At 37.7% G+C, this 26,388-nt stretch overlaps 2 protein-coding genes across 2 annotated transcripts in view; one reads left to right on the forward strand and one right to left on the reverse strand.

Moving 5' to 3' along the window:
* LOC121872571 (alpha-1,2-mannosyltransferase ALG9-like) overlaps positions 1 to 1,756 on the reverse strand; it is a 34,413-nt gene extending 32,657 nt beyond the window's left edge. The window contains exon 1 of the mRNA XM_042375395.1: positions 1,665 to 1,756. Coding sequence (XP_042231329.1) covers positions 1,665 to 1,756 — 92 coding nt within the window. The remainder of the gene's footprint in view (positions 1 to 1,664) is intronic.
* A 380-nt stretch (positions 1,757 to 2,136) lies between these two features.
* On the forward strand, positions 2,137 to 26,388 carry LOC121872572 (growth hormone-regulated TBC protein 1-A-like). The gene is made up of 7 exons (XM_042375397.1): positions 2,137 to 2,190; positions 4,814 to 5,015; positions 6,569 to 6,802; positions 8,012 to 8,172; positions 16,875 to 16,983; positions 22,336 to 22,521; positions 23,566 to 26,388. Exons 1-7 carry the CDS (start codon positions 2,153 to 2,155, stop codon positions 23,662 to 23,664), a joined length of 1,029 nt encoding a protein of 342 aa, XP_042231331.1. The 5' UTR covers positions 2,137 to 2,152; the 3' UTR covers positions 23,665 to 26,388.

The raw sequence follows: 26,388 nt of genomic DNA on the forward strand, positions 1-26,388 counted from the left end.
GGGAAAAAGACGAAGAAACTATAGCATTTTCTCGATCGCATGGTGTTCTTCCAACCTCAGTAAAGTGTACTAAGAGCAAGGCCGAATGTAAATATCGCAAAGACCAACATATGTGACGTGTAAGAATCTCAGAATCCAACGACGAACAAGAACCAGGCCAATAAGGTAAGAAATAGGTGATTCCATCATAAGGTGAGAGTCAGTTAGGTTAGGTTAGATTTGGTTTTTGGTTTTCTAGTGTTTTTTGGTGTATCTTGCAATGAATTTTTTTCGGAAAACGTCCAACGGAAAAAAAAAAAAATGCTAATTTCCCCCAGAAATGAAGGTCATATTCGGTCTAAACACACACAAATACACTAGAAAAATATATGGTATTATTTTCTTGTAGCTCCGTTCATTCCTACCACTAATCTATTATCATATTCGAATAAGACGTCTAATTATAAGATAATTTTCATCTATTACATTACCGGCGGAAATGTACAATAACAGAGATAGCTTATCCAAAAATTTTTCGATTTCTTCCATTAACATCCCGCCATTATCGTCTGCCTTTCCTCCAACACTGCGTGTCTCCTGCGTCCCCTTCATAAATCATCCTGCGCATGCGTTGCTGTACACGTCACGCGGCCAATCAAAAGCCTTTTATATTTTGAAACCAATTAAAATGTTTTTGGGTTTAATTCGCGGTATTTTTGGCCCAATCAAATTCGAGTATTCTTTTTGGCCTCTCATATTTTGAAATTCGAGTTCAGTTCCGACCATGGAAGTCTGCGATGGGTGTCACTTAAAGTATATGGAGCTGATTGCGAGTTTTTGGAAAAAAAACGAAGAAACTATAGCATTTTTTCGATCGCATGGTGTTCTTTCAACCTCAGTAAAGTGTACTAAGAGCAAGACTGAATGTAAATATCGCAAAGACCAACATATGTGGCGCTGTGTAAGAATCCCAGAATGCAACGACGAACAAGAACCAGGCCAATAAGGTAAGAAATAGGTGATTTCATCATACGGTGAGAGTCAGTTAAGTTAGGTCATGTTAGGTTAGGTTTGGTTATTGTTTTTCTAGTGTTTTATTGTGTATTTGTTAGTCGCTTAGGCACTTTTTTCTCGGAAAACGTCAAACGAAAAAAAATCGCTAAAAAACCCCCGGCTATTTCCGCCAAAATGGAAGGTCATATTCGGTCTCAGCACACACAAATACACTAGAAAAATATATTTTTAACTTGCTACAAGTGAACGGGGCTACAAGAAAAATTTACCAAATATATTTTTGACTTTCTAACAGAGAACGGTGTGACAATGCAAATTTACCATATAAACTTTTAAATGTTTTGTTCTATGAGTTAGGTCTGGTTAACTCTGGAAAAAATAAAAGGAAATTTTGAAAAATTTCTCAAGTGCTGATTAGTAAACTCGAACCTTGTCCTCGAGAATTACCCAGATTGTTACATTAAATATAAATTAAAAAATCAATCTTTCATTATACTTCAATCCACGAGACTCCCAAACAATATAAATAAGTCCAGTCCACCTCCCGGGTTCTTTCCTCTATTAGGCACAAAAACCACCATCCAGGCAACTCTTTATGGCTTTATTTTTCCCCTAAATCAAGTTTCCCTCAGCCAGTAAGGACATTAATCTCGATATCAACTCATGCTTACGGTTCTTTACTGCTGGCCTGGCGTTTAAGGATCTCTTTCTGTAGTTCTTTGCGGGTGTGAGCGTTGCCTCGGCTCCTCACCGTCGGCGACATGTTTACACTGATCAATTAACTCCGGGTCACGTTGGGTTAATTTATAATTTTTCCTCTATGGATGTCTCACTATGGACATTTATTTGATAGATAATACAGTCTTATGATCTTATATAATGAACTGTGCATTAATTTTGGTTTATTATACTATACTAATTTATAATATTACAATATATAACTTCATACGTAATTATCATTTAATTTCGACATTCAAAAAAGCAAAAAAATATATTGACAGTTGTTTAAATATTTATCTTTTTATTACCAAAGTAACACATTTTTAGTTTAATTTTAATTAAGATATATTGGTGGTTTTAAATGTTATTATTATTGAAGATATGGACGGCTTGTAAAATAATTGTGGTAGTTAAAGAATGTGAGTCAGTAAGGGGGAGGATGGCCGCGTCCTCTGAGTCCAGTAACAGCAGAATAAGGTGAAATATTTACTTAATTTCTCTCTTGCCTCCTGTATTGACTTTGTTATTGGTAAAGCCTTGCGTTATTTATATTTTACTACATGTCCACATGACGTTTTTGACATATTATTTAAATAAGTTCTTGAAGATGGCTGAGTTTCCTCAAGAACGTGTTCGATGAATTTATAAATTGAAATGAAGACCATTTATAATAATAATCTAATGTAAATTGATGAAATATAATAAGAAAAGTGGTGTTTAAAACCTTAATGGATTTACCGAGCCGATCAGTGGGGTTGAAAGATAAAAGGTTAAACCAGGCTTCTCAATTAAACTAACTCGTATAGGTTGGAGGAATTGCATTCTTTCGTTTTTTATCAGTAAAAATTCATTTTTTATCCACAGTTGGTATGATATATGGTAAACTTTTAGTTTCGGTCATCCCTGTAATTAGGTATCCATACTAACCTAACGTAACCTAACCTAACCTATAAAATAATTCAAATGATAATGGTGATCCTGAATACCTATTGAGATAAAGAACGAATATTAACCTTTTGGTCAATTTGCAGTTTCAACCAACCACTTCTCTCGATTTGAGCAATGTGTTTTTCTTTGGTTTAAACAATGTTTCCCTTGGAAATGACCAAAAAATTACCTAACCTAACCTAACAGGGGGACTCCATCCCCCTGGATCCCCCTTCATATATAAATCATTTGCGAGGGAAACGTCATAGAAGAAAGAGTGTCTTAAAATTGTCCAAACCATCGACAAAACACATTGCTCAACTTGAGAGCCGTGGTTAGTTGAAACACAAATGGTTCTCTTTTTTTCTCTTAAAGATTCTCTACCACCCAATGATAAAATATTTGCATTTCAGCTTTTTACGTCAGTAGGAATGTTTCATAGACATCAACACATCTAACTCATACTCAGTGGAAACCTGCAGCATTCGTAAATTTTTGTATAATGATAAATTCTTTCATATTTTAAGAATATCCCCAATAAAACAGACAACGATTGGGAATTTTTTTAATACGAGTGTAGCCATACACATGAATGCTTTGTTGCTTCCATTCTATACTAACAAACCCTAACTTAACAAAAGCTAACCTAACCAAACCTAGAAGGGGTAGCTAAAGAGCCAGGTTAATTTTTGGGGCACTTCAACAAACACAAACCAGAGGACTTTTTTTCACAGCTCCTACAAACAGACTTGAGTGAAACATCACAAAACACTTCACACATCCTTGTGACAGTGGCCCCCACCCAACCAGCTTTAACAGCTAAGGAGCTATGAAGTTTTAATAACTGTCTGTGATTAGTGAATGCAGTAGAAGCAGAATCAGTTCCATGGCTCTATATATCAACCAATCATTGTACCTTGCTCATATCTGAGGGTTGGTGACCACAGTCCCTCCACTCTAAACATTCTCGGCCTGTTGTTACCAATCCTCTAAGGTTTTATATCTCCCTGGGGACCCAGTTTTTAATTTCACTCATACATCCTCAGTCTCTGCCTTCTCCTACCCTCAACTTTGCCCTTTAATATTTCTATTATTATCTCTTTATCCTTAATTGTATGACCAAACTATCTAATTTTTATTTTTCTGTACATTTCAAGTATTTCTCTTGAAGTTTTTGCTAATCTTAGTATCTAATTCATAATTAATGTTAACTCTTGCATGCATTGATAACTGTGAATTACAAGAGATATGATTATTAATGTTTATTTTGTTCAGAAAATTACTGTACCTTTACTGTATTTCAGAAATTACAAAACTAACCTAAGGTGCATCATCCTAGCTGGTCACCAAGTTTTTCAATATTTTTATTTTTCAGTTTATGTCACTGTTAACCTGATAAACTGGAGGAACTGTATTTTGAATTACTGTATAATATTAATGTTATATAGATAAATTTACTGTAATTTATTTACAGGTAATGTATATACAGTATGCAACTTGGGTAAAGTTGGTTACTGTTGTATATAGGTTTGTTTTACACATATGTACTTTACTGTACAGCTCCTTCCCAACTTACGACCTGCCTCAGTCGTACCAAAATTTGGTCAAATTACATATTTTCAAGTCCCAAAGTCAGTACACAGACAAAATTTTTGTTTGTAATTCACTTTAAAATGGCTGGCAAGCTTAAAAGTGAGTGTTTTGTATTTGCTGAGAAGAAAAAGAGACACCCATTTTAGATTTTCTATGTACTGTATTATTTAAGAATTTCCAATTTACGACCATTTTGAGTTATGTCCTGGATTTGGGTCCCTAACCCCATCGTAAGTTGGGGAGGAGCTGTATTTTCTTTGGCATATATTTGCTATTTTATAAATTATTCTTGGTTCTGAAATGTGAAAATATAATATTTAAAATTCTTGCCATAAAATAACTTGTAATGCTTTAGATGTCTGGGGGAAAATGTGTCTACTAGGTAAGTACAGTATTTGTACAGTAGTAAGGAATCTAGACTGTATGTAGGCACAACTCCGGTACATTATCTGAGAAGGTAATTTATAAATAGTAAGGAATAATATCAGAATATATTATACTGTATATCCAATATGTTGTGATGATTATTTCAATAAATTTCGTTCCATTATAATGATAGTTACATACTTTTTTCCCTCAGCGATGTTGATGAATATGGTTTTGAGAGACCTCCAGACTTTAATTATCAAACATATGAGGAGTTTATGTCGAGGTACCTGACAGTATTAACGAGAAGAGCAGCAAGATGGTCTCACCTGCTGGGAGCGAGGGAGACTGTTGGAAGAGGGATGAAGGTGAAACGTTATGTGAGGAAGGGGATTCCTATGAAACATCGTGGAAAGGTGAGAACGTTCACTCCATATTTGGTCAAGTTTCTTATTTTGGCTCTTTGGGGATGATGTTTTAACCCTTTAAGGATGATGTTTTAACCCTTTGAGGTAAATGAACTCTCCGACAGCAGGAATTTAAATTTTCATGGAAAATCGTTCCCAAAGCTGGTAAATTCAGGATTTGGGAACGATTTTTTGGAAATATTGAGAAAATTTTTCCGGTACCCGGAAAATTCCCGTGATGAGGAATTTGTTCCAGCTTTGAGAGATGAGATACAGTATTTTCTCGATGTAACAAACTAATTCAAGCCACCCCTTTCCGTTAAATCGTAATTTCCGCTTAATCAGTAAATTGAGTGTGATTCCATTAAATTCTGTTCCAAATGCGCTGTTTGGGGCATGGGGTTTCTTTACATCTGCTCAGTCAGCCACCACCGTGTGTGTTGTTCACTGCTACCTCTCTGTCTGCATTTTGGTCAACTAACTACAGCTACTCCTTGACTTACGACCTACTCTACTTACGACCACCCGGACATACGACCGCCCCAGTCGTACCAAAAAATTTTCAAATTACGTATTTTTGAGTCCCGACGTTAGTGATTGCGCTGTGTACTGACAAAATTTTTGTTTGTAATTCCCTTTAAAATGGCTGGCATGCTTAAAAGTGAGAGTTTTGTGGTGCTGAGAAGAAAAAGAGACACCCATTTTAGATTTTCTATGTATTATTTTCACATTTTCGACTTAGGGCCATTTCGACTTACGAACTGGATTTGGGTCCCTAACCCCGTCGTAAGTCGAGGAGTGGCTGTCTTAGACATCATGCTGAAAGTCGCAGTCTCAGAAAGGAAGTGGTGTGGGGAAGAAAGTCAAAAGAGTGCAGCTATCAATTGGAAAAAAGTTTGGATATTATAGAAAAAATTGAAAGCAATCACCGAACCCCCTAGTTTAAGGTAAGCCATGAATAATGTTTCTATGTACATCTCATGTGTCAGAGGTGTCACCTCTAGGTATGACCGTATTAACGGAATTAATCTCGATTTAGCGAACTAGTTCACTAGCTCACTGTTATCTAAGAAAGGGGATACCTATAACAATGAAACATTGTGGCAAGGTTTTAACCCTTTGAGGATGATGGATTAACCTTTGAGGTGAAGGATGGTTTAACCCTTTGTTGATAATGGTTTAACCCTTTGATTATAATGTTTAACCCTTCGATGATAATGTTTTAACCCTTTTTGGATGATGTTTTAACCCTTTGAGGATGATGTTTTAACCCTTGAGGATGACGTTTTAACCCTTTGGTGATAATGTTTCAACACTTTTTGGATGATATTTTAACCCTTTAAGGATGATGTTTTAACCCTTTGAGGATGGTGTTTTAATCCTTTAAGGATGATGTTTTAATCCTTTGAGGATCAGGTTTTAACTCTGAGGATGGAGATGATATTTTAAGTTAGGTAGTTACAGATTTGAAACTGTGTGAGAGTTGGCTTTAGACAATTCAAGCATATATATCCCTGAATGAGATTTTTGTATTATTTTATTAATTTTTTATTAACGTACAGATGTGGATGGAGGTGAGCGGAGCCAAGAAGAAAATGACGTCCCGGCCTGGTTATTACCAGAGCCTTTTGGAGATGCCGCGTGATGAAGAGTTGGTCGAAGCCATAAGGATCGATGTTCCGCGCACCTTCCCAGATAACATATATTTTCGTGACTACAAGGAGGGCAAGTTGACCAGTCTGTACAATGTTCTGGTGGCCTTTTCCCAACACAATAAGAAAATTGGATATTGCCAAGTAAGTACTTTACTGCACTTGTCTTTCTTTTTTCTTTTCTTTTTTTTGTGTGTGTGTGTGTGTGTGAAGCATAGGGATGGTTTTAATCCATGTAAGCATTTGGTTCTGATATTTGCAGGGAGTCTTTCTCTGATATGTTACCCACTCGTGTACATATACAGTACAGAACATATGAGGCATCGTAAGGTGCATTCAGACCATCCGGGCAAAACCATTTTTTTTTTTTTTTTTTTGGAAAGCACTATTTTTGGCCTAGTTCTACACGATTTGTAGTTGATAAGATCTCCTTACTGCACTGTAAATAAGGTTGAAAGCCCTTCGAAAATAGGGTAGAACATCAATTTGTGACGGACAGAAAATTATGGGCTTGGCTTTCGCGTCGTCAGGTGTTCTCATCCCGTCAGTGAGTGAGTGAGAGGAACGGGCGGCCAATCACAGCGGCCAGCCTACAACCTCCTCCATCTCGGCCAATGAGCATCTGCTATCTACAGTATGTCACGGCCCCTCCAGCAGGCGGGATCTTCACTCTGATAGTGGTTAAAGTAAAAAAAAGCCATAAGTGGGTGGGAGTTTTGTTGCTTCAAGTCATCATTGCAACAACCCAGTACATTATTTCATGACCTGCTACCTACCATCTGCAAGTACAGTCCATTAGCTTCAAAATGCATGAAAAATGAATGCTGTATCTCTAAAAACAACAAAGTTATGCATGTTTGAAGTTGGAAAACTTTCAACAGGGTTTTCTCGGTTTCAAATTTTGGCGCGAATAACCCATATGATGCAGGGCGCCTCATATACAGTACAGTATTTACCCTTGGCTAATTTGAGTAATGTACTGTACAGTACAGTCAACTACTAAAGTCTGTTCGCTTCTCCCCCTGAACCACGAACCCCAAGATTCACTCATGGACCTGAAACAAAAGACTGATACATTATTCTGTCCATAAATGCTTAGGATTCGTGAGTGTGAACCTAATCTACTAACTTTCTGTCTACTTTTCTATCTGTCTGTCTAATTTTCAGTCTGTCTATCTATCAATCATCATTTAATCTATCATATCCTCATATTCTTTCCAAATCCTAACCTAAACTAAACCTAACTTAACCTAAAATAATCCTAACCTTACCTTCCCTAACCTAATCTAAACCAAACCTAATCTAAACCTAACCCATCCCAAACCTAACCTTACTCATCCCAAACTCTCACAGGGAATCAACTACATCGTTGGGCTGTTGTTGATCGTCACGAAGGAGGAGGAGAGCACGTTCTGGCTGCTCAACACCCTCATGGAAGACCTACTGCCAGAGTACTACACACCTGATATGGTCGGTGTTCTTACTGACATCAAGGTTCTAGAAGCCATTGTCAAGTGAGTTGTCATAAGATTTTTTTTTTATATAGTTTTAATGTTGAATTGTTTTCTAAACCTTAACTTACCTTACCTAACCTAACCTAAATGAACCTAACCTAACCTTATCTAACTTTACTATAGCCTTCACCACAACAACTTTCACCACCACCACAACTATCCACACCATCACCACTTTCAGCATACTCCTCACAACAGTCACCTCCCATAAGGCGGCATGGACGGAGAGGGCCTAGAGGGGGTCTGGGGGGGGGGTCGGGCTCGGCGAAGGGGTGTAGGTCATACACTCCCCATGAGGTGCACAACAGGAGGCCCTCCTCCCCTACAAGTGATGCACAGTGGAGTGCAGGGCTGTACACTCCAGTTCACAGCCCATTCACTGGAAATCCAGGTCTTCTCATCCCAGTTCCCACAGCTCCCCTGCAGTTCTTTAAATTATTCTTCACTAGGGAGTTGCTGTGGTACCTGACTGTGGAGATGAACCAGTATGCTGCCTTCATTGGTACAACTACAAATGCTTGGGCCCTGTGTAGTGAAGAGGAGGTGGCCAAGTTCCTGGGGCTCTTTTTCCTGATGGGTGTGGTTGACCTTCCTAGCATGGGGCATTACTGGAGGGAACAGGCAGTGCATGACTATCCTGTCATCAGGAATACCATGACTGAAGTTCATTTCTGTGCCATCCTGAAGCAATTCCATGCCTTCAACAGTTGTGCTGTGCCTGCAGTCAACACAGACTGCTCTATCACAGTTCACACAGTGATGTTCTACCTCTTCAGTCGATACCAGAGTGTCTACCTTCCTGAGGAGCGTATCTGCAGAAGTAAGTTTGGGCTGGAAAGGGCGACTCTCATTCCATGTGCACAACCCTCAGAAACCACAGAGGTATGCTATCAAAATGTACATGCTTGGGGAACTTCCAAGTGTACACCAGTGAGAGGAAAGTAACCTCCACCACCGTATTGGAACTCATCGAACCACTGAAAGGTTTCGGCTACAAGGTATTCATGGACAATTATTATAACTCAGTGTCCATGTGCCAAACCCTCTTCTCTCACCAGGTGTCTGTGTGTGGCACACTACGACTGACACATGGTGCTCCTAAGGACCTACAAAATCTGGGGGAGAAAAAGAAGAACCTGGCAGACGATGAGGTGCAGGCAAGACACAAGGGGAATGTCATGGTGTTGTTATGGAAAGACAAGTGCATTATCAGTATGGTGTCAACCTTCCACAGCACCAACACCACAATAAAGCAGGTGCACACCAAAATGAAGGGGCAGGACCGCAAGTTCCACCACATCGACAAGACCATCAACAAGCTCGTTATGGTGGAAGACTACAATGGGTGGGGTGGACCATTACGACCAGATGGTTCAATACTATCCCATCCAAAGGCGAATCTTCAAGTGGACCAGGAAGTCAACCTTCTACCTTGTCCAGATGGCCCTCTTCAATGTGTTTGTATTATACAAAATGTATTCCCCTGACACTCGGAAGTTGGCAATGCTGGATTTTTGTGGAGCACATCATCAAGAAGTTCTGAAATTCAGGCCAGAGGACTGGCCTGACTAAGGAGTGCTTATCCACCGCACTCCTGATGTTCCCAATGCACGTCCCCATTGGCAGCCATGGAGACGTGGGACTGCAAGGGTTGTAGGGGCTGCAAGGGACGCCACTGCTGCTCCTGCCACCACCACTGCTGACACCATTGCTATAGCACCTGCCACCACTGCTGCTTCTCCTGCCATCACTGCTGCTCCATTGGTGGCTCCTGGACCCTCGGTCACACCTGCAGCTGCATCTCAGGCAAGAGTACAGAGGCAAGGAGGTGGACAGGGTCCACAGGCCAAGCAACGTAAAGTTTTGGATACAGACCAACACCTTGATGCAACATGTGGCCACAGCCGAGAATGAATCCCGGACAGGAAGCGGCTGTGGTGCCACCTGTGTTGCCTGAGGCACGGACGAAGGACGGACACATGTGCCCTGTGTGTGATGTGCCTCTGTGTCTTGGAGATTGCTTCTCTCATTACCACACTGATTGCAATCTCCTGCCATAAAGCATAACACACACACACACATCCATACTCACACACCCTTATCCACAGTCACACACCCTCATCCACTCCCACACTCATCCACACTCCCATGCTCATCCACATTCCCACACACTCATCCACATCCCCACACACTAATCCACACACACTCACACATGTTCACTCACAATCATTCACTCTCCCTCTTAAATTTTACTTTGGGCTCACCCCCCCCCCCAAAAAAAATCCATCTACAAGTTCCTGAAGTCTTCCTCCTCGCTGAAGGATGTGAGTACAGAATGATCTTATATCAGTACAGAATGAGTTTATTTATAATATATTTTCTGTTATTTTTTGTTGCATTTTATTATAAGATATTGTGTTACTTTCTTTTACTATACAGTAATACCCCACTTTTCGCGGTCAATTGAACCCACAGAGGCCCGCGTAAAGCGGGAAACGCGTAAATGGAACAACAGAACATATGGGATTAATTGAAATAGAGACTGGGCCGACCCCCAAACTCCACTTTTTCAGACACAATACCTACGTTGTAGTAAAAATATCTTAATTTTATGATGGTATGCACACACAATTAACAGTTAAAAGAAATATCAATAATATTAGGTTTTTTAACACTTACATTAGTGGAAAAGATGGCTGGGCTCACGGGGATGGAGAGTTGGTTCCAAGGCAGAGGGCAGATTATTGGCCCTCACCTGTATCACTTGTATCAATTGTATCACTATCTACCACAGAGGCTTGCAGGGCCTCTTTGTCAAACCCCTCAAAGTCCATATACAGTAAGTCCATATCCTCACTATCACTGACTTGGGCCGGCTGTGGTGGGTGGCGGGTGAAGAACTCGGTAATGTTTTGATGACTGGGTGACCTTGTGCGCACCCTGCCTGCGCTGCTTCCCGCGTATATGAGTAGATGCACCGCGTAAAGTGGGCATTCCGGTTCTGGCCGGATACCGCGTAAATGTAGAAACGCGTAAACGAGAGCTGCGTAAAGCGGGGTATTACTGTATGACAATCATGTGATGTGTTTAACTGCCCATCCACCTATATACAGTAAAAGTCCAAAAATCCGGATGCCAGGAATCCGGACCACCCGAGAATCCGGACTTTTTGAAAACTCAAACTTTTTAAATTTAGCGGTCTTTTGTGGGTTACGTGAATGAATGGAAATGCTTTAAAAAATTAATTTACATAATTCTAATAATATAAGTACAGTATTACCCCGCCTAACGCGGTTTCACTTAACGCGTTTTTTCATATACGCGGTGCCTCGCCAGAAGCGAACTTTCACTTAATGCGGATTTTTTCCACATATACGCGGTGAGTGTCCGGCTCGAGACGCTATTTTTAGATTTGCCCCACCCGCCACCTGCCACCCTGCTTGACTGCCTGTTTTAGCTCATAAAATTCATACAAATTACCCGGCCAGAATATAATTTACATTGCTGGAATTCTTACAATATGATGATCATTTTGAATATAAACATCATAGATTTTGCATTAGACATACAAATTTTAGATATAATGTTTATTCTGAGTAAATATGTTATTTTTTGTGCAAAATATATGACATTTGTATTCAAAATATTCCTGGTCTTACAAGGAATTCAGCAATGTCAATTATATTATCCTAACTTTAGTTTGAGGTATTATTTATTACTAAAAAGTTAAATATTCTGGTTTTCCCACACATCTCCTTGGGACGGTTGGTGGGGGGTGGGGGGGAGGGAGGGACCGACCGACCATCTGTTACCCTGTGAAGAATATATTTTTTTTTTATTAACTGAAGATATTTGTTTAAGCTCATAAAATTCATACAAATTACCCTGTCAGAATATAATTTACATTGCTGGAATTCTTATAATTTGATTATCATTTTGAATATAAACATCATAGATTTTGCATTAGACATACAAATTTTAGATAAAATGTTTACTCTGAGTAGGTATGTTCTCTTTTGTGCAAAATATATGACATTTATATTCAAAATATTCCTGGTCTTACAAGGAATCCAGCAATGTCAATTATATTATCCTAACTTTAATCTGAGGTATTATTTAATACAAAATGTTAAAATTTATTTTTTTCACCCACTCTTTCTCTTGAAGGGAGGATTGGTGGGGGGGAGGGTTGGGACTGACCGCGCGGTTGGAAGAGGGGGGGGGAGGCAAGGTGGGGTACTTTGATTGACAGATAGTGTCGTGAAGAATATTTTTTTTTTTTATTAACTGAAGATATTTGTTTTAGCTCATAAAATTCATACAAATTACCCGGCCAGAATATAATTTACATTGCTGGAATTCTTACAATTTGGATCATTTTGAATATAAACATCATATATTTTGCATTAGACATACAAATTTTAGATAAAATGTTTCTCTGAGTAAATATGTTATCTTTTGTGCAAAATATATGGCATTTATATTCAAAATATTCCTGGTCTTACAAGGAATCCAGCAATGTCAATTGTATTATCCTAACTTTAGTTTGAGGTATTATTCATTAAAATTTAGTGGTTTTCCCCCAAAAATTTCTCAGAGAGGGAAGAGCCAGCAGTGTAGTGTGAGAAGAGGGGGAGGGAGTTGAGTCCATTATTTGAATGGACATTAACTTGGCGACTGTATTTCTCCATTTCTCTAAGTATTAATTGTGTGCATATACCATCATAAAATTAAGATGTTATTTTTACTACAACATAGTTATGTGTCGTCAAAAAGTGGAGTTTGGGGGTCGGGCCGGTTTCTATTGGAATTAATCCCATATGTTCTGTTGTTCACTTAACGCGGTTTTCACTTAACACGGTACCCTCTGGGTTTTATTGACTGCATTAAGTGGGGTACAACTGTAATTGTAAATTACAGGTTGCTAATTTTGTTAGTTTGTAATTAGCTTGAACTGAAATGTAAAATTTGAGGCACTATAAATCTTTTGTGTGTATGTGTGCATGAGTGAATGCCACAGCTGCACAGCGACAACAAACGACCACACGATCGCCACTTTAAAACAAGCAATCAAACTGTGACAACGTATGTAATTTTGAGTCCTACTCTTTCCATGTACAGAGTACAGGCCCATAATAATGGCCCCTAAAGTAGATAAACTTTAATGTGTGAAGAGAAAGAAGAACACATTGAAATTGAGTGACAAACTTGAAATAATTAAGAAACTAGAACGTGGTGTGAGCAATGCTGTTCTAATGGAAATATACGACATTGGAAAGTCTACAATTTATGATATAAAAAAGGCAAAGAATAAAATTCTAGAATTCACAGCTTCTTCTGAGCCTTACATTAAAATTGCTGAAAGAAAAAGTTTACATTGGCCCAAATTAGAAAATCTTGATAAAGTGTTGCACGAATGGTTTTTGTTAAAACGATCAAAAGGTATGGCAATTTCTGGGCCGATACTTATATATATATATATATATATATATATATATATATATATATATATATATATATATATATATATATATATATATATATATATATATATATATATGGATATATCTTGATAATGGAAACAACGGAGTACCTTAGCTTTCGTCTTTATTCAAGACATCTTCAGAGGCAACTGAAGCTAAGGTACTCCGTTGTTTCCATTTTCCCGTGTGATTTTATCAAGATTTATCTTATCCACGTTTTCATTGTGGATTTACATGAAATATATATACAGTCAACCCTCACATTACGCGGTCCCGCATTCCGCGGTTCACCGTTAACGCGGTGCCCTGCCGGAACCTAACATGCTCACATTCCGCGGTCGTGAACCCCATTACGCGGAGAGCGGCTGGCAAGCCGCGCCATTTTTGGATCCAAACCTCCCGCCATCCGCCATGTTGTGTAAGAGGCGCGAAAATGGTGCGCACAAGGTCGCCCAGTCATCAAAACATTACCAGTTCTTCACCCGCCACCCACTACAGCCGGCCCAAGTCAGTGATAGTGATAATTATAGTGAGGATATGGACTTATATGAACTTTGGGGGGTTTGACAAAGAGGCCCTGCAAGCCTCTGTGGTGGATAGTGATACAATTGATACAAGTGATACAGGTGAGGGCCAATAATCTGCCCTCTGCCTCGGAACCAACCGCCCATCCCCGTGTGCCCAGCCATCTTTTCTACTAATGTAAGTGTTAAAAAAACCTAATATTATTGATATTTCTCTTAATTATTAATTGTGTGTGCATGCCATCATAAAGTTAAGATAATATTTTTACTACAACATAGTTGTGTGTCGTCAAAAAGTGGAGTTTGGGGATCGGCCCGGACTCCATTTCAATTAATCCCATATGTTATGTTATTCACTTTCCGCGTTTCTCACTTTCCGGTACCCTCCGGGTTACATTAACTGCTGGGTATGAGGGTAATTGTGTGTATATATATATATATATATATATATATATATATATATATATATATATATATATATATATATATATATATATATATATATATATATATATATATATATATATATATATATATATATATATATATATATGCTCTTATTTTATATTATACTATAATACAAATTGTTATTATGATATATTTTGTTATGATTTGTGTTATTCCAGTATATTATACTATATACCAGTACAGTAAAGCCTCGAATAACGACGTTAATGTGTCCTCCAATATTGCAGTGTAAGGTGAATCGTCTTATCGCGAATCATTAATTACCATTAAAATAAAGCAATAATAATGGGATGCTTTCCCAAGTGTGACCTTTTCATATCTTTTGTGTGGGTTTTTACCCTCCTTTCCCCCCAAAACAAAACAGTTAATGAAAATTGCAAACTATATTCTTTAAATAATGTTTCTGAATGCACCTTATACAATATAAATGAATAATAATATGGTCACACTGTATAGATATGTAAATATCAAGATAAGTGAACACGCCTGACGCCAAGACTCTGTTACCATTCATTGTACCATTTATTCACATGTCTGTATTACTACATATTATAGCATGTTTGATATCTATGCTTATGTCTAATGCCTATGTTCACTTACTATGTCCCGATATACTATGTCTGTACCGCGCTAGTCGAGTAATTAGAAGACCTCATTTATTGTCCTAGCAATGTCTAGCAACTCTCCTTGCCTAGCTAGCTAACTTCCCTCAGATCGGCTCGGCCTACCTACGGTCCGGGGTCCCTTGTGCTCGCTTCTGTATCGGTTGGCTATCCCGCCAAGTCTTGTACCACTTATTGAATATATCTACTGCTCGTGCTCTTGTGTTTGAAGAACCTTGTCTAGGATTTCATCCCACCACACACACATGAGGAGATGAGACGCCATTGTTTTCGTTGTTTTACAGCTTAAAGTCCGGGACGATAGTTCTACAGAGAAAATTAAAAAAATGAGACCCTGGTTGTAGCTGTAGTAAAATTAATGTAAAAAAATTAATATACTGTACAGTAGTACCCGATTTACGCGGTCAATTGAACCCACAGGGTACCGCAACCTCATAAAGTGAACAACAGAACATATGGGATTAATTCCAATAGAGACTGGCCGACCCCCAAACTCCACTTTTTCCGACACAATACCTATGTTGTAGTAAAAATAACATCTAAATTTTATGATGGTATGCTCACACAATTAATATTTAAGAGAAATACAGTTGCCAGGTTAATGTCCATTCAAATAATGGACTCAAATCCTCCCCTCTTCCCAGCTCATTAGCACCTACCTCTCTGAGAAATGATTGGGTGAAAACACTAGATTTTAACGTTTAGTAATAAATAATACCTCAGACTAAAGTTAGGATAATATAATTGACATTTCTGGATTCCTTGCAGGTCAGGGAATATTTTGAATGTAAACTTCATATATTTTGCAAAAAAAATAAAATATTTGCTTTGTGTAAACCAAATTATTACATTAGATCTAAAATTTGTATGTCTAATACAAAATCCATAATGATCATCATATTGTAATAATTCCAGCAATGTAAATTATATTCTGGTCGAGTAATTTGTCTGAATTTTATGAGCTAAAACAAATATCTTCAGTTAATAAAAAAAAAAATATTCTTCACACACTATCTGTCAATCAAAGTACCCCACCTTGCCTCCCCCCCTCCTCACACTCATGCCAGCTGGGTCGGTTGGTCTGAACCCTCCCCCCCACCCCCCACCTTCCCTCCCTACCAGAGAAATGTTTGGGTGAAAATACTAGATTTTAACTTTTAGTAATAAATAATACCTCAGACTAAAGTTAGGGTAATATAATTGACATTTCTGGATTCCTTGCAGGTCAGGGAATATTTTGAATGTAAACTTCATATATTTTGCACAAAAGATAAAATATTTGCTTTGTGTAAACCAAATTATTACATTAGATCTAAAATTTTTATGTCTAATGCAAAATCCATGATGTTTATATTCAAAATGATCATCATATTGTAAGAATTCCAGCAATGTAAATTGTATTCTGGCTGGGTAATTTGTATGAATTTTATGAGCTAAATAAAAAAAAAAAAAAAAATTATACTTCATGCGTATATGTATATGAGTAGATGCACCGCGGAAAGTGAAAGTCCCCGGTTCTGGCAAGGTACCGTGTAAATTGGGTTTTGTTGGGTTTTGTTGCATACACTACCAACCTCCAGCACTTCCTCCATTATCTTACACAGAGAACAAGCACCACTAATCTGGAGACACATCAAGCACTACGAGTTGACTTGGGGTCTGCTGACAACAAAGTGGTTCATCTGCCTTTTTGCGGAAGTTCTGCCCATTGAGGTACAGTATGTGTGGCATTTGTGTCGTGCGAGATCAAGTTATAGTAGTTTGTCAGTTAGAAGGGAGACTTATTCTCCCAACTAGTGTACAGTCACTCAAAAAAGTCTTTACTTGGGGGGGGGGGGAGGTCTTGGTAGGGTTGTCAAAATCTTTCATCCGTTGTCATATTTTCTCAACAATATTGTAAAGACAGTTTTTTGAGTGACTGTAACTCGATGATTGTTTGTATATCATTTGTCTTCTAGTTGACTCTGAGACCATTTACTGTACTGGCTCTGATGGCTTGGGTCTTTTCAATATGAAGAATTTTATTACAGTCGACCCTCGTTAATTCGGACCCCTTTAATCCGGATTTCGGATAATTCGGACAAAATCTGAACGAACTTTTTATTTATTTATTTATTTTTTTAAAGATTTGTAGGAATATTACCTACGCGGACCTTAAGCTAAAATGCTGGTCCACCCACTGCTGGGATAAAACACCAGCGTCTTTTTGGTCAAATGTAACATCTCCACCACTAGTGTGGGGGGGGGGGATGCAACTTTTAGCTTCAGACATGAAAAATATTTACCATTTACTGCCAGTAAACAATGGAAACGTAAAATTTGTACCAATTAGTAATGAAAAGTTGTGCAGTTCCTTCAGCAAATGAAGCTCACCAACTTACAATAGGCTAAATTACCTTACAACGTGTTTTCAGTAGTCTATGTTGAAGTTCTTAGCACAGGCTAACTTATCATATCATATACGGTATCACAGTTCTCATTGATCTACAAAAAATACCGGAAATAAAAACCTTTTTGATATTTCATACTTAATATAATACTGTACCCGGTAATCTACTTCAACCTCCTATTGTTTACAACGACACATGACGCACCACCAGCTGTTGAGTACAGGTTGTACCTCTCTAGTCCGGCAACCTCGGGACCTGACCGGTGCCGGACCATGGAAATTCACCCTTTTCCTGGATAGATAGTGACTTGTGTTTATGCCTGGAAGCACTAGCACCACTTTCTCTGCATCATGGTCTCTTTGAAGACATATTGAAGGGTTAAATGTCGTATAGTAGCTTCTCAGATTTCGCGAGTTTTTAATTCTTAACGTATTTTATTGGAACACAAAAAAAAATAAATAAATAAAAATTTTGACGGCGGAAACTTGAATTTCGACGAGGTTTGAGCGGCCCGCCAACGTGCAGACGACGTGCATAATCATGTAAACAGCGTCATTTCTCTTATGTACAAAAGATTCATTATTGTTTATTACTGAATGTCTTTTTTATTGAATTAATGTTTATGTGTGCAAAATGAGCAATACAATTCATTAATAATACGTAGAATATAAAAACACACGAGGAAATGACACAGCATTGTTTTCGTTGATTACAAAACCAGTGACTGACTGGTTCTACATATAAAACTGAAGAAAATAAGACCTTGGTTGTAGCTGTAGTAAAATTAATATGGTTGTTTTAAGTAATGTTATTTAATGTTAATAAATGGAACAATAGAAGTAGCTAACGATAATGGTAAAGAAAAAGAGAGATCGCATATGTAAGTGCGCATGCGCACACGTGAAAATATATCGTCATTACTTTACATAAGAATATGAAAGCAACACTTATTTACTGTTCATATATATTTTAATTAATGTTTCTGAATTTGTTTTTATTGAATCAATGTATGTGTGTGCAAAATTAACAATACAATTTATTAATAATACGTGGAATATTAGAGACGAGACGGCTGCCGGCATTGTTTATGTTAAAGCTTACGAAACCAGTGACTGATTGGTTCTACTAGGGGGCAGTGAAATTTTGCTCAAAGCTGCACTCTTCAGGCATTGTTCCTTATACATATCTAAGACTCCATGCCAAATTTGGAGCTGATATGTCGAGGTTTAGTCTGCCGCATTTTCTACTGAAATTTTTAAATTTACCTACAGTACTAGCCAAACAGCCGCTGTGGCTTCACGGAAATGAGCTGCCTTTCCGCGCAGTTTTTTATCACTATGATGGTAAACCAAGTGGTCCTGAGCATTGGCGTGGTCCCATTGGAAAGCAGATCAAGGAGTCTTTGTCTGAGCTTCCAGTTGTCGCCTTCCAGCCAGTCAGTTTCCCTGATTTCCCTGTGTTTAATGATGAAGTGGAGAAAGATCTGTCCTGGGATCAGAAATACCTGTATAGGATTTGTAAAGGAGTTATCACAGGTGTTGTTGAAGATGACTTGGCTGCTATTGAGCCAGGTCCTCCCTGTGTGTCAAGGTGGAACACCTTATGGAGTAGAATCCTCAGGCTGTATGTAGCAACATCAAGACCCAGCCATGAGTTGAAAAGAATTGTCATTACAATAATAAAGTTCAGTGCTCCAATGTGGTTTTACATCAAGATACACCCTTACGTAACACACGGCTCAAGGAACGTATTCCAGTCCCTGCTATATATGAAACACCTGAATAGTGAGGAGGAGACGATAGTGAAGAAGGCTGTCCAGAGAAATGCATACTTCGCCCACACAGATCAACTTCTTCTTGGTATGTGTGCAGATGAGGACATGACTGTTAGAGAAAAAGCTGTCTCAATGATAAGAAAAATTAGAGAGGAGAATCAGCAAAAGGAAGAATGCACTGGCAGATCTGAAGAGGAGGAGGAAGATTCTGATGCTGCTGTTGACGAGAATTTGTTAAACTATACTGATGAGGAGGGTAAAGATGGAGATGGGAATGAGGATGTGCCTCCTGTAGTCAACATGAGAAAGGTGGTGACTCCGAAACTAAAGTGGCAAGCAAAAAACTATCATTCCATGATTAACTGGAGGAATGAACTCAAGACTGAGCCTCCTTACATTGCTTCTCTGTCAAATCTACAGGTTAATGACATTCTTGAGACACCATTAGTGGTGCCCAAGTGGCCAAACAGCACTCAGGCGGTCGAGAGAGGCATAAAAGTGATGACTGAAGCTTGCACTGAAGTGACGGGATACGAATCGAGAGATGGATATATTAGGCAAAGATTATTGTCTAGGAAAATGATGCCAAGGTTCCGCACAAAAAAGAATTTCAATATGAACTTGTAATGATTTTCTATACGGTGTACCTGTAAAATAACATGTGAATTAAATCGATGTCACCCATGTAAAATTTATCATTATCCTGGTAAACATTAAATGACACCTAATTTTTGGTATACACTAAAAGTTGACAAAAAGTCGTTCGCGATGCGGCAGGGTAAGTATGCATGAAATGGCATGAAATTTTGCACAGATGTTTGTTACAGCCATACAAACGATGCCTGAAAAGTGCAGCCTGCAACTCAAATAAAAGTGTTTTTTCCCTGCCCCCTAGGTTCTACATATAAAACTGTAGAAAATAAGACCCTGAGTTTAGCTGTAGTAAAATTAATGGAAAAAATGAATATGGTTGCTTGAAGTACCTGTAATGTTATTTAATGTTAATAAATGGAACAATATAAGTAGCTAACCATTAATGGTAAAAAAAAAAGTGAGACTGCTCGTATGTAAGTGCGCACATGTGAAAATATATCGTCATTACTCTACATAAGAATATGAGAGCAACACTTATTTACTGCTCATATATATTGAAGGGTTAAATGTTGTACTCTGTATAGACAAGCAGAGAGAGAGAGAGCAGCCGAACTGCCGGATGTAAACAAACCTTAATTTCCCGCGGCTTTTTTTTTTTTAAGGGGATTAGCCCACCCGGGCATAGGTCACTGACCCACATTGGGGCCTGAGGGGCAAAAATTTAATACTCCTGTAATAATAATAATAATTCAGATAAAAAAAAAAAAACCTGCCTGTCTACCTATTGGACAAACTAAAATCGTTCCGGACCACGGGAGTTTCCGGACCACAGAATGCCGGACTAGAGAGGTACAACCTGTAACAGCTACACGGTACACGTGTTTTTTTAATCGTTTTCAGTTAAAAAACTGTTACATCACATGTATATTTTATCTTAACTGTGCCTGAATGAATATATTCTCGGAAATAAATAGTAGTTTTGCTGAAACGTGATGTATTTTAATGTAAAATAGGATAAAATACATGACGAAAACAAAAGACTTTACCTAACCTTCCGATGTTCTAGAGAAGTTACTCGTTTTTTTAATAGTTTTTGGTTAAAATACTGTTATATTACAATGGTATTCTTTTCATACTGTGCTTGATATAAAGCATTCACGGAAATGTAATATTTTTGCTGAAATGACGTAGGTATTAGTGGAAAGTGGGATAAAATCGTGACGAAAACAATGACTTTCGCTTTCTTTCGTTCAAAAGATGTTGCCGTAATCGCTTTTCGATTGGGTTTTCAGTTAAAAAACTGTTGTATTACAATAATATTCTATCCTAATTGACTTGAATAAATACTACGATACCATATTTCTGAATATTTTCATTAAAATTCATCCAAATCATTTTCCTTGTCATCGTCTGCAGCACCAAACAGCTTCTCCCAGTCCTCTCCTTGAACAGGGCTAGAGGGTACGTGTTTTTTTAATCGTTTTCAGTTAAAAAACTGTTACATCACACGTATATTTTACCTAAACTGCGCCTGAATGAATATATTCTTGGAAATAAATAGTAGTTTTGCTGAAACGTGATGTATTTCAATGTAAAATAGGATAAAATACATGACGAAAACAAAAGACTTTACCTAAGCTTCTGATGTTCTTGAGATGTTATTCGTTTTTTTTAGTAGTTTTCGGTTAAAATACTGTTATATTACAATGGTATTCTATTCATACTGTGCTTGATATAATACATTCACGGAAATGTAATATTTTTGCTGAAATTACGTACGTATTACAGTGGAAAGTGGGATAAAATCGTGACGAAAACAATGACTTTGAAATATAATGCAATATTAACCCCTAAATCGGTTAATTCGGACAATCGGCTAAAACGGACACCCTTCCCCCCCTATTAGTCCGAATTAACGAGGGTCGACTGTATTTTAGAATTAGTGGAAGAGCTTTCATTGTTGTCTGTAGTTCAAATTTACTGTAAATATTGTACAGGTATTTTTGTCATATACAGTATTAATTTTTTACCTTTCAGTAAACAGATCTTTACAGATACAGACAACTACTAAAGTCTCTCCTTCCCAACTGCGAACCCCCAAGAGATTCAAACTTGTGAATCCGAAGCATTTATGGATAGGATAATGTATCAGTCTACTGCTTCGGGTCCATGAATCTGAATCTCTTGGAGGTTCGTGGTTCAGGGGAGAGGTGAACGGATTTTAGCACTAGTCGACTATACAAAATGAAGGCGCTACAGTAAAACTAAAGTTCTGATAACATTCTTGTTGTTGATTCCCTCCTGTAGACAGTGCTGAGAATATGGGACTGCCTGTTCTACGAGGGTAACAAGGTGCTGATGCGTGTGGCCGTGACCTTGGTGTTGTCCAACCAGCAGAAGATACTCATGAGTCAGGAGTTTGGAGAAATTATCGAATGTTTCAAAGCCATAACGAATGATACCAATGCCATTGACTGTCACGCATTTATGCAGGTAAATTGAGACGGGTTCATGAACTGTATTAAGTGTGTTTATAATTTAAACAATGTATTTGTCTATAATTGTAGAGAATGTATTTAAGGTGTCTACAACTGTACATATTTTATTTAAGGTGTCTGTAATTTTACACGATGTATGTAAGGTCCCCACAATTTATTGTAATTTATTTAAGGTCTGGTTATCTAATTTTATGTACTGTACAGTCATCCCTTGGTTATAGCGCACATGGTTATCGCAATTTTCGTTATCACGCCTCCATCAAAATCTGCACATCTGTTGTTATAGCGCATTTTTCAAGCCGAGAATTTCGTTATCACGCAGTTGCCTCCAGGTGTATTGTTACCCCCCTTGCTTCACCTACAAATTGACAATAACACATTTGCTGAAATCAGACATGTCTAAGTTGCCTCAACAATTGCAACCCCAGTTGCAATTTCATATTCTGTGTCATTACTAAGGAATAACGAAGTCTCGGGTGCACTCTAAGATTGAGAGAAAACGGAAGACTCATGCGTCCTGAAACAATGAGAAAACGGACTCCTCAGACGGGGACTCCAATAAAGAAAGCATAGCTACATGTTTTGTGGACTACAGTAGTGAGCGTACCCTTTTCATCACTTTGTATTAAACCTAGCCATGCCTATGTGTGTTTCTGATACTTACCATAACATTATCTATATCTCTAGTGGGTCTAAATGGTCGTAAAATGGGAAAATTGGGGTTGGGTCTTGGGTGCCTGGAACCAATTAGAATAAATCCCATAGGTTCTGTACTTTCGTTATCGCGTTTTTCGTTTTCACACACTCGGCGCAGTCCCAATTAGGCATGATAACCAAGGGATGACTGTACTGTATTTAAAGTGTGTATAATTTTACTGAATGCATTTAGGGTATCTATAATTTAATGTAATTTATTTAAGGTACAGGGTACAAGTATCTATAATTTTATGAAGTTTATTTAAAGTTTATAATTTTACACAATGTATTTAAGGTGTCTATAATTTTACATAATATTTTTAAAGTGTATGTAATTTTACAGAATGTATTTACGGTGTCTGGATCCTTTCCGAGAGTGAGACTGGCCAAGCTACGCCAAGACTGTCGAGCAGAGGTGGAAGCTGAAGTGAAAAAGAAATAATGACGTGGAAAGCCCCCCCCCCCCAAACCTCTTTATTTCATGATGCATGACGCCAATACTTAGAGAAGCCCGCCCTTGTGCGTGTGCTTCCCTGGCTGCTCCTGCTGTCTTCCTTAGCTCTCATATTATTTAATTTTTATTGTGTAGAATAAATTTTTGATTTAGTTTTAGATTGTGTGGAGTTGTGGTAATTACCAGATTTCATAACAGTTATTTTAGATTGTGTAAAGTTTTAGTAACTCCCAGATTTTATAACAGTTTTATTTCTTTTTTAATGGGGTACTTTACGTTGCAGCTTATTCACCTACTCCACAACTGACCGGTCAGTCAAGTGATTCATGTTACACTGACTTGAGTTTTATCACTTTTCTTATTGTTTGTGTATTTCTGAACTGAGATTTGATATTTTGTCTTGTATATTTAAAACTAATCTAAGTTTTTAACTAAACTCAGAGACCTGCACACTGCCTCTTTGCTTTACTGGTTATTAATGAGTTGATTCGTTTTTTAAACGTAAGTGATTAATAATGATAATGTATTAGTTTATATGCTTTATATACAGTATCTGTTTATAAGATAAGCATAGTACAATAATTGTGGGTTACATTATGAGAGACCTAAATGAGAATCAGTTTTAATTTAATAAGTTATGTGGGTTACATCAGTGTCCGGCACAAGTGATCTTCAGATATATACAGTATATATATATACAGTACATACAGCCAGGGACAAAAGTTCGCTCCCTGTGGTGAAACTAAGTCATGGGAATGAGTCTCCGAACTGACTTACATTAACTGTTGTGTCTTGTTTGGGGTCGGTGTTGCTTCATTTTTGGGAGGGAGTGAACTTTTGACCCTAACCATACTGTATATGTGTTCTTGAAGTGTTTTAACATTATATCAATGGAGGTTCAAACTGCATACACACCGTTGAACCCTGACTTACCATTGGTACAGTATCTAATGCAGTGATCACCAATGTTTCCACTGTATCTCACTTGGTGTCTGAATCAACATGTGTCAGCAGTTACTTGACGTTCACTTAGTATGGTTGTCGATATAATGTTGCAACCTTATAGGAGCCACACTTTTGGGGAAATAAAAATTGATTATTATTTAGAGGTATATTTGGTAGTTAATTACTATGACTAATATGCTTTTCTATCAGTTAACATATGTATAATTATCTTTTAAGCTCTTTTTTTTTCTAACAAACTTAAGTTCTACATTATGATGTATTTGCTCAGTACTACAACACACATTTTGTTTTTTATATTTTGCTGTATTTAAAGATGTTGTATTGTTGCTGTATCCTTATATGAACCTATTATAATGTTGCTGATCTTGGCACATTAGAAGTTCTTAGACTGGGCTGAATATTACTGCAACAGTGATGAGTGATTCTTTTTTGGTATGATAAATTAATTCTTTATATAATCGTATGTTTCCAGAGAAGAGAGCAACATGTATTATCCCTTTTGGTCTTGGAGGGTTATATCCCCATTTTTAAACTTTTATCCTCAAAAGGGTTAAATCATTTTCATCAAAAGGACTAAATTGCCATCCTTAAAGGGTTAAACCAAGTCACCAAAAGGATCAAACCATCATCCCCAAAGGGTTAAATTATTGTCACCAAAAGGATTAAATCATTGTCCTTAAAGGGTTACAATAATTATCATCATCAAAAGGATTAAACCATTGTCATTAAAGGGTTAAAGCATCATCAACAAGGGGTTAAGTAATATATATGTAGGTGATGTATTTTGTTACATTGTTTTAGCTATCAAACAATCCTTTAACCCGACAACTGCTCCATTTGGGATACCATGTAAAAAACTTATACAGTACTGTACTCATCATGGGTGGTGAGTGTTGTGTTTTTATGCAATGAGGCGGAGAATAATTGACAGTTGCTGAACCCTGGTTGTGGTGGTGGTGGAAGATGTGGTTGTGGTGATGCAAGAGGTGGTGCGGCAGTGAGTGATAAGCCTTTTCGTAGGTAGTAAGTCATGTTGTGGCGTGGGTGAGGGGCCACTGAGGAAAGGAGGAGGGTGATGAGGCATAAATAGCTCCACTTCATTACAAGATGATGATGACAAGTTGTTTTGAGGCTCCACCAGCCTTGTGTCTTACACGAGTGTCAATCAGTCATCGATTTTCCATTCTAAGTATGATTTTTGGCGCACAGCTTTAAATTTATGGCGCTAAATGCTACTTGTTTTAAGACGATGATAGGGTGATTTTTGTAAATAAGCCGTAGATGACGATAGCATTCATTTAAAGGGTTGAACTTTAAGTTAACTTTGATTTTATTGGTAAAGACTTGAATTACAATGTTTAATTCAACTGACAAGACTTTCTTGCTGCTTCCACTTAAATCATTTATTATAATTAACTTATTAAGCAGTACAGTGATGTACTGTGAGAGTTCTTTCTAGAAGTTTAAACCTGAGAAGCCAGACACAGTTGTGATAGCTGATGTGGCTTACTCAGAGATGCTTATGCAAACATACAGTACAGGTTAATATTGATAGCCTTTTTATATGCTTAAATATATAAGAGAAGGGCTGAATACATAGTCTTTTGCAATTATGGGGTCAGTTTACTGTATTATTATAGTTTTGGTCATCGGGGCGGGGTAGAGCCCCTCCAGTTAGATTAGATTAGTTTGGATATCTAAATACAGTGGTCCCTTGGTTAATGAACACAATATCGTTTCAGAAGG

The sequence above is a fragment of the Homarus americanus genome, unplaced genomic scaffold (genome assembly GCF_018991925.1).
Source record: "Homarus americanus isolate GMGI-L3 unplaced genomic scaffold, GMGI_Hamer_2.0 scaffold39155, whole genome shotgun sequence".
Lineage (NCBI taxonomy): Eukaryota > Metazoa > Arthropoda > Malacostraca > Decapoda > Nephropidae > Homarus > Homarus americanus.

What these genes read in the sequence shown, in the direction of transcription:
- LOC121872572 (XM_042375397.1), top strand. Translation starts at nt 2,153, where the DNA reads ATGGCCGCGTCCTCTGAGTCCAGTAACAGCAGAATAAG. An exon ending in GTTCTAGAAGCCATTGTCAA is followed by an intron (nt 8,173 to 16,874) that starts GTGAGTTGTCAT and finishes TATCTTACACAG; the next exon opens with AGAACAAGCACCACTAATCT. An exon ending in ACTGTCACGCATTTATGCAG is followed by an intron (nt 22,522 to 23,565) that starts GTAAATTGAGAC and finishes GTAATTTTACAG; the next exon opens with AATGTATTTACGGTGTCTGG.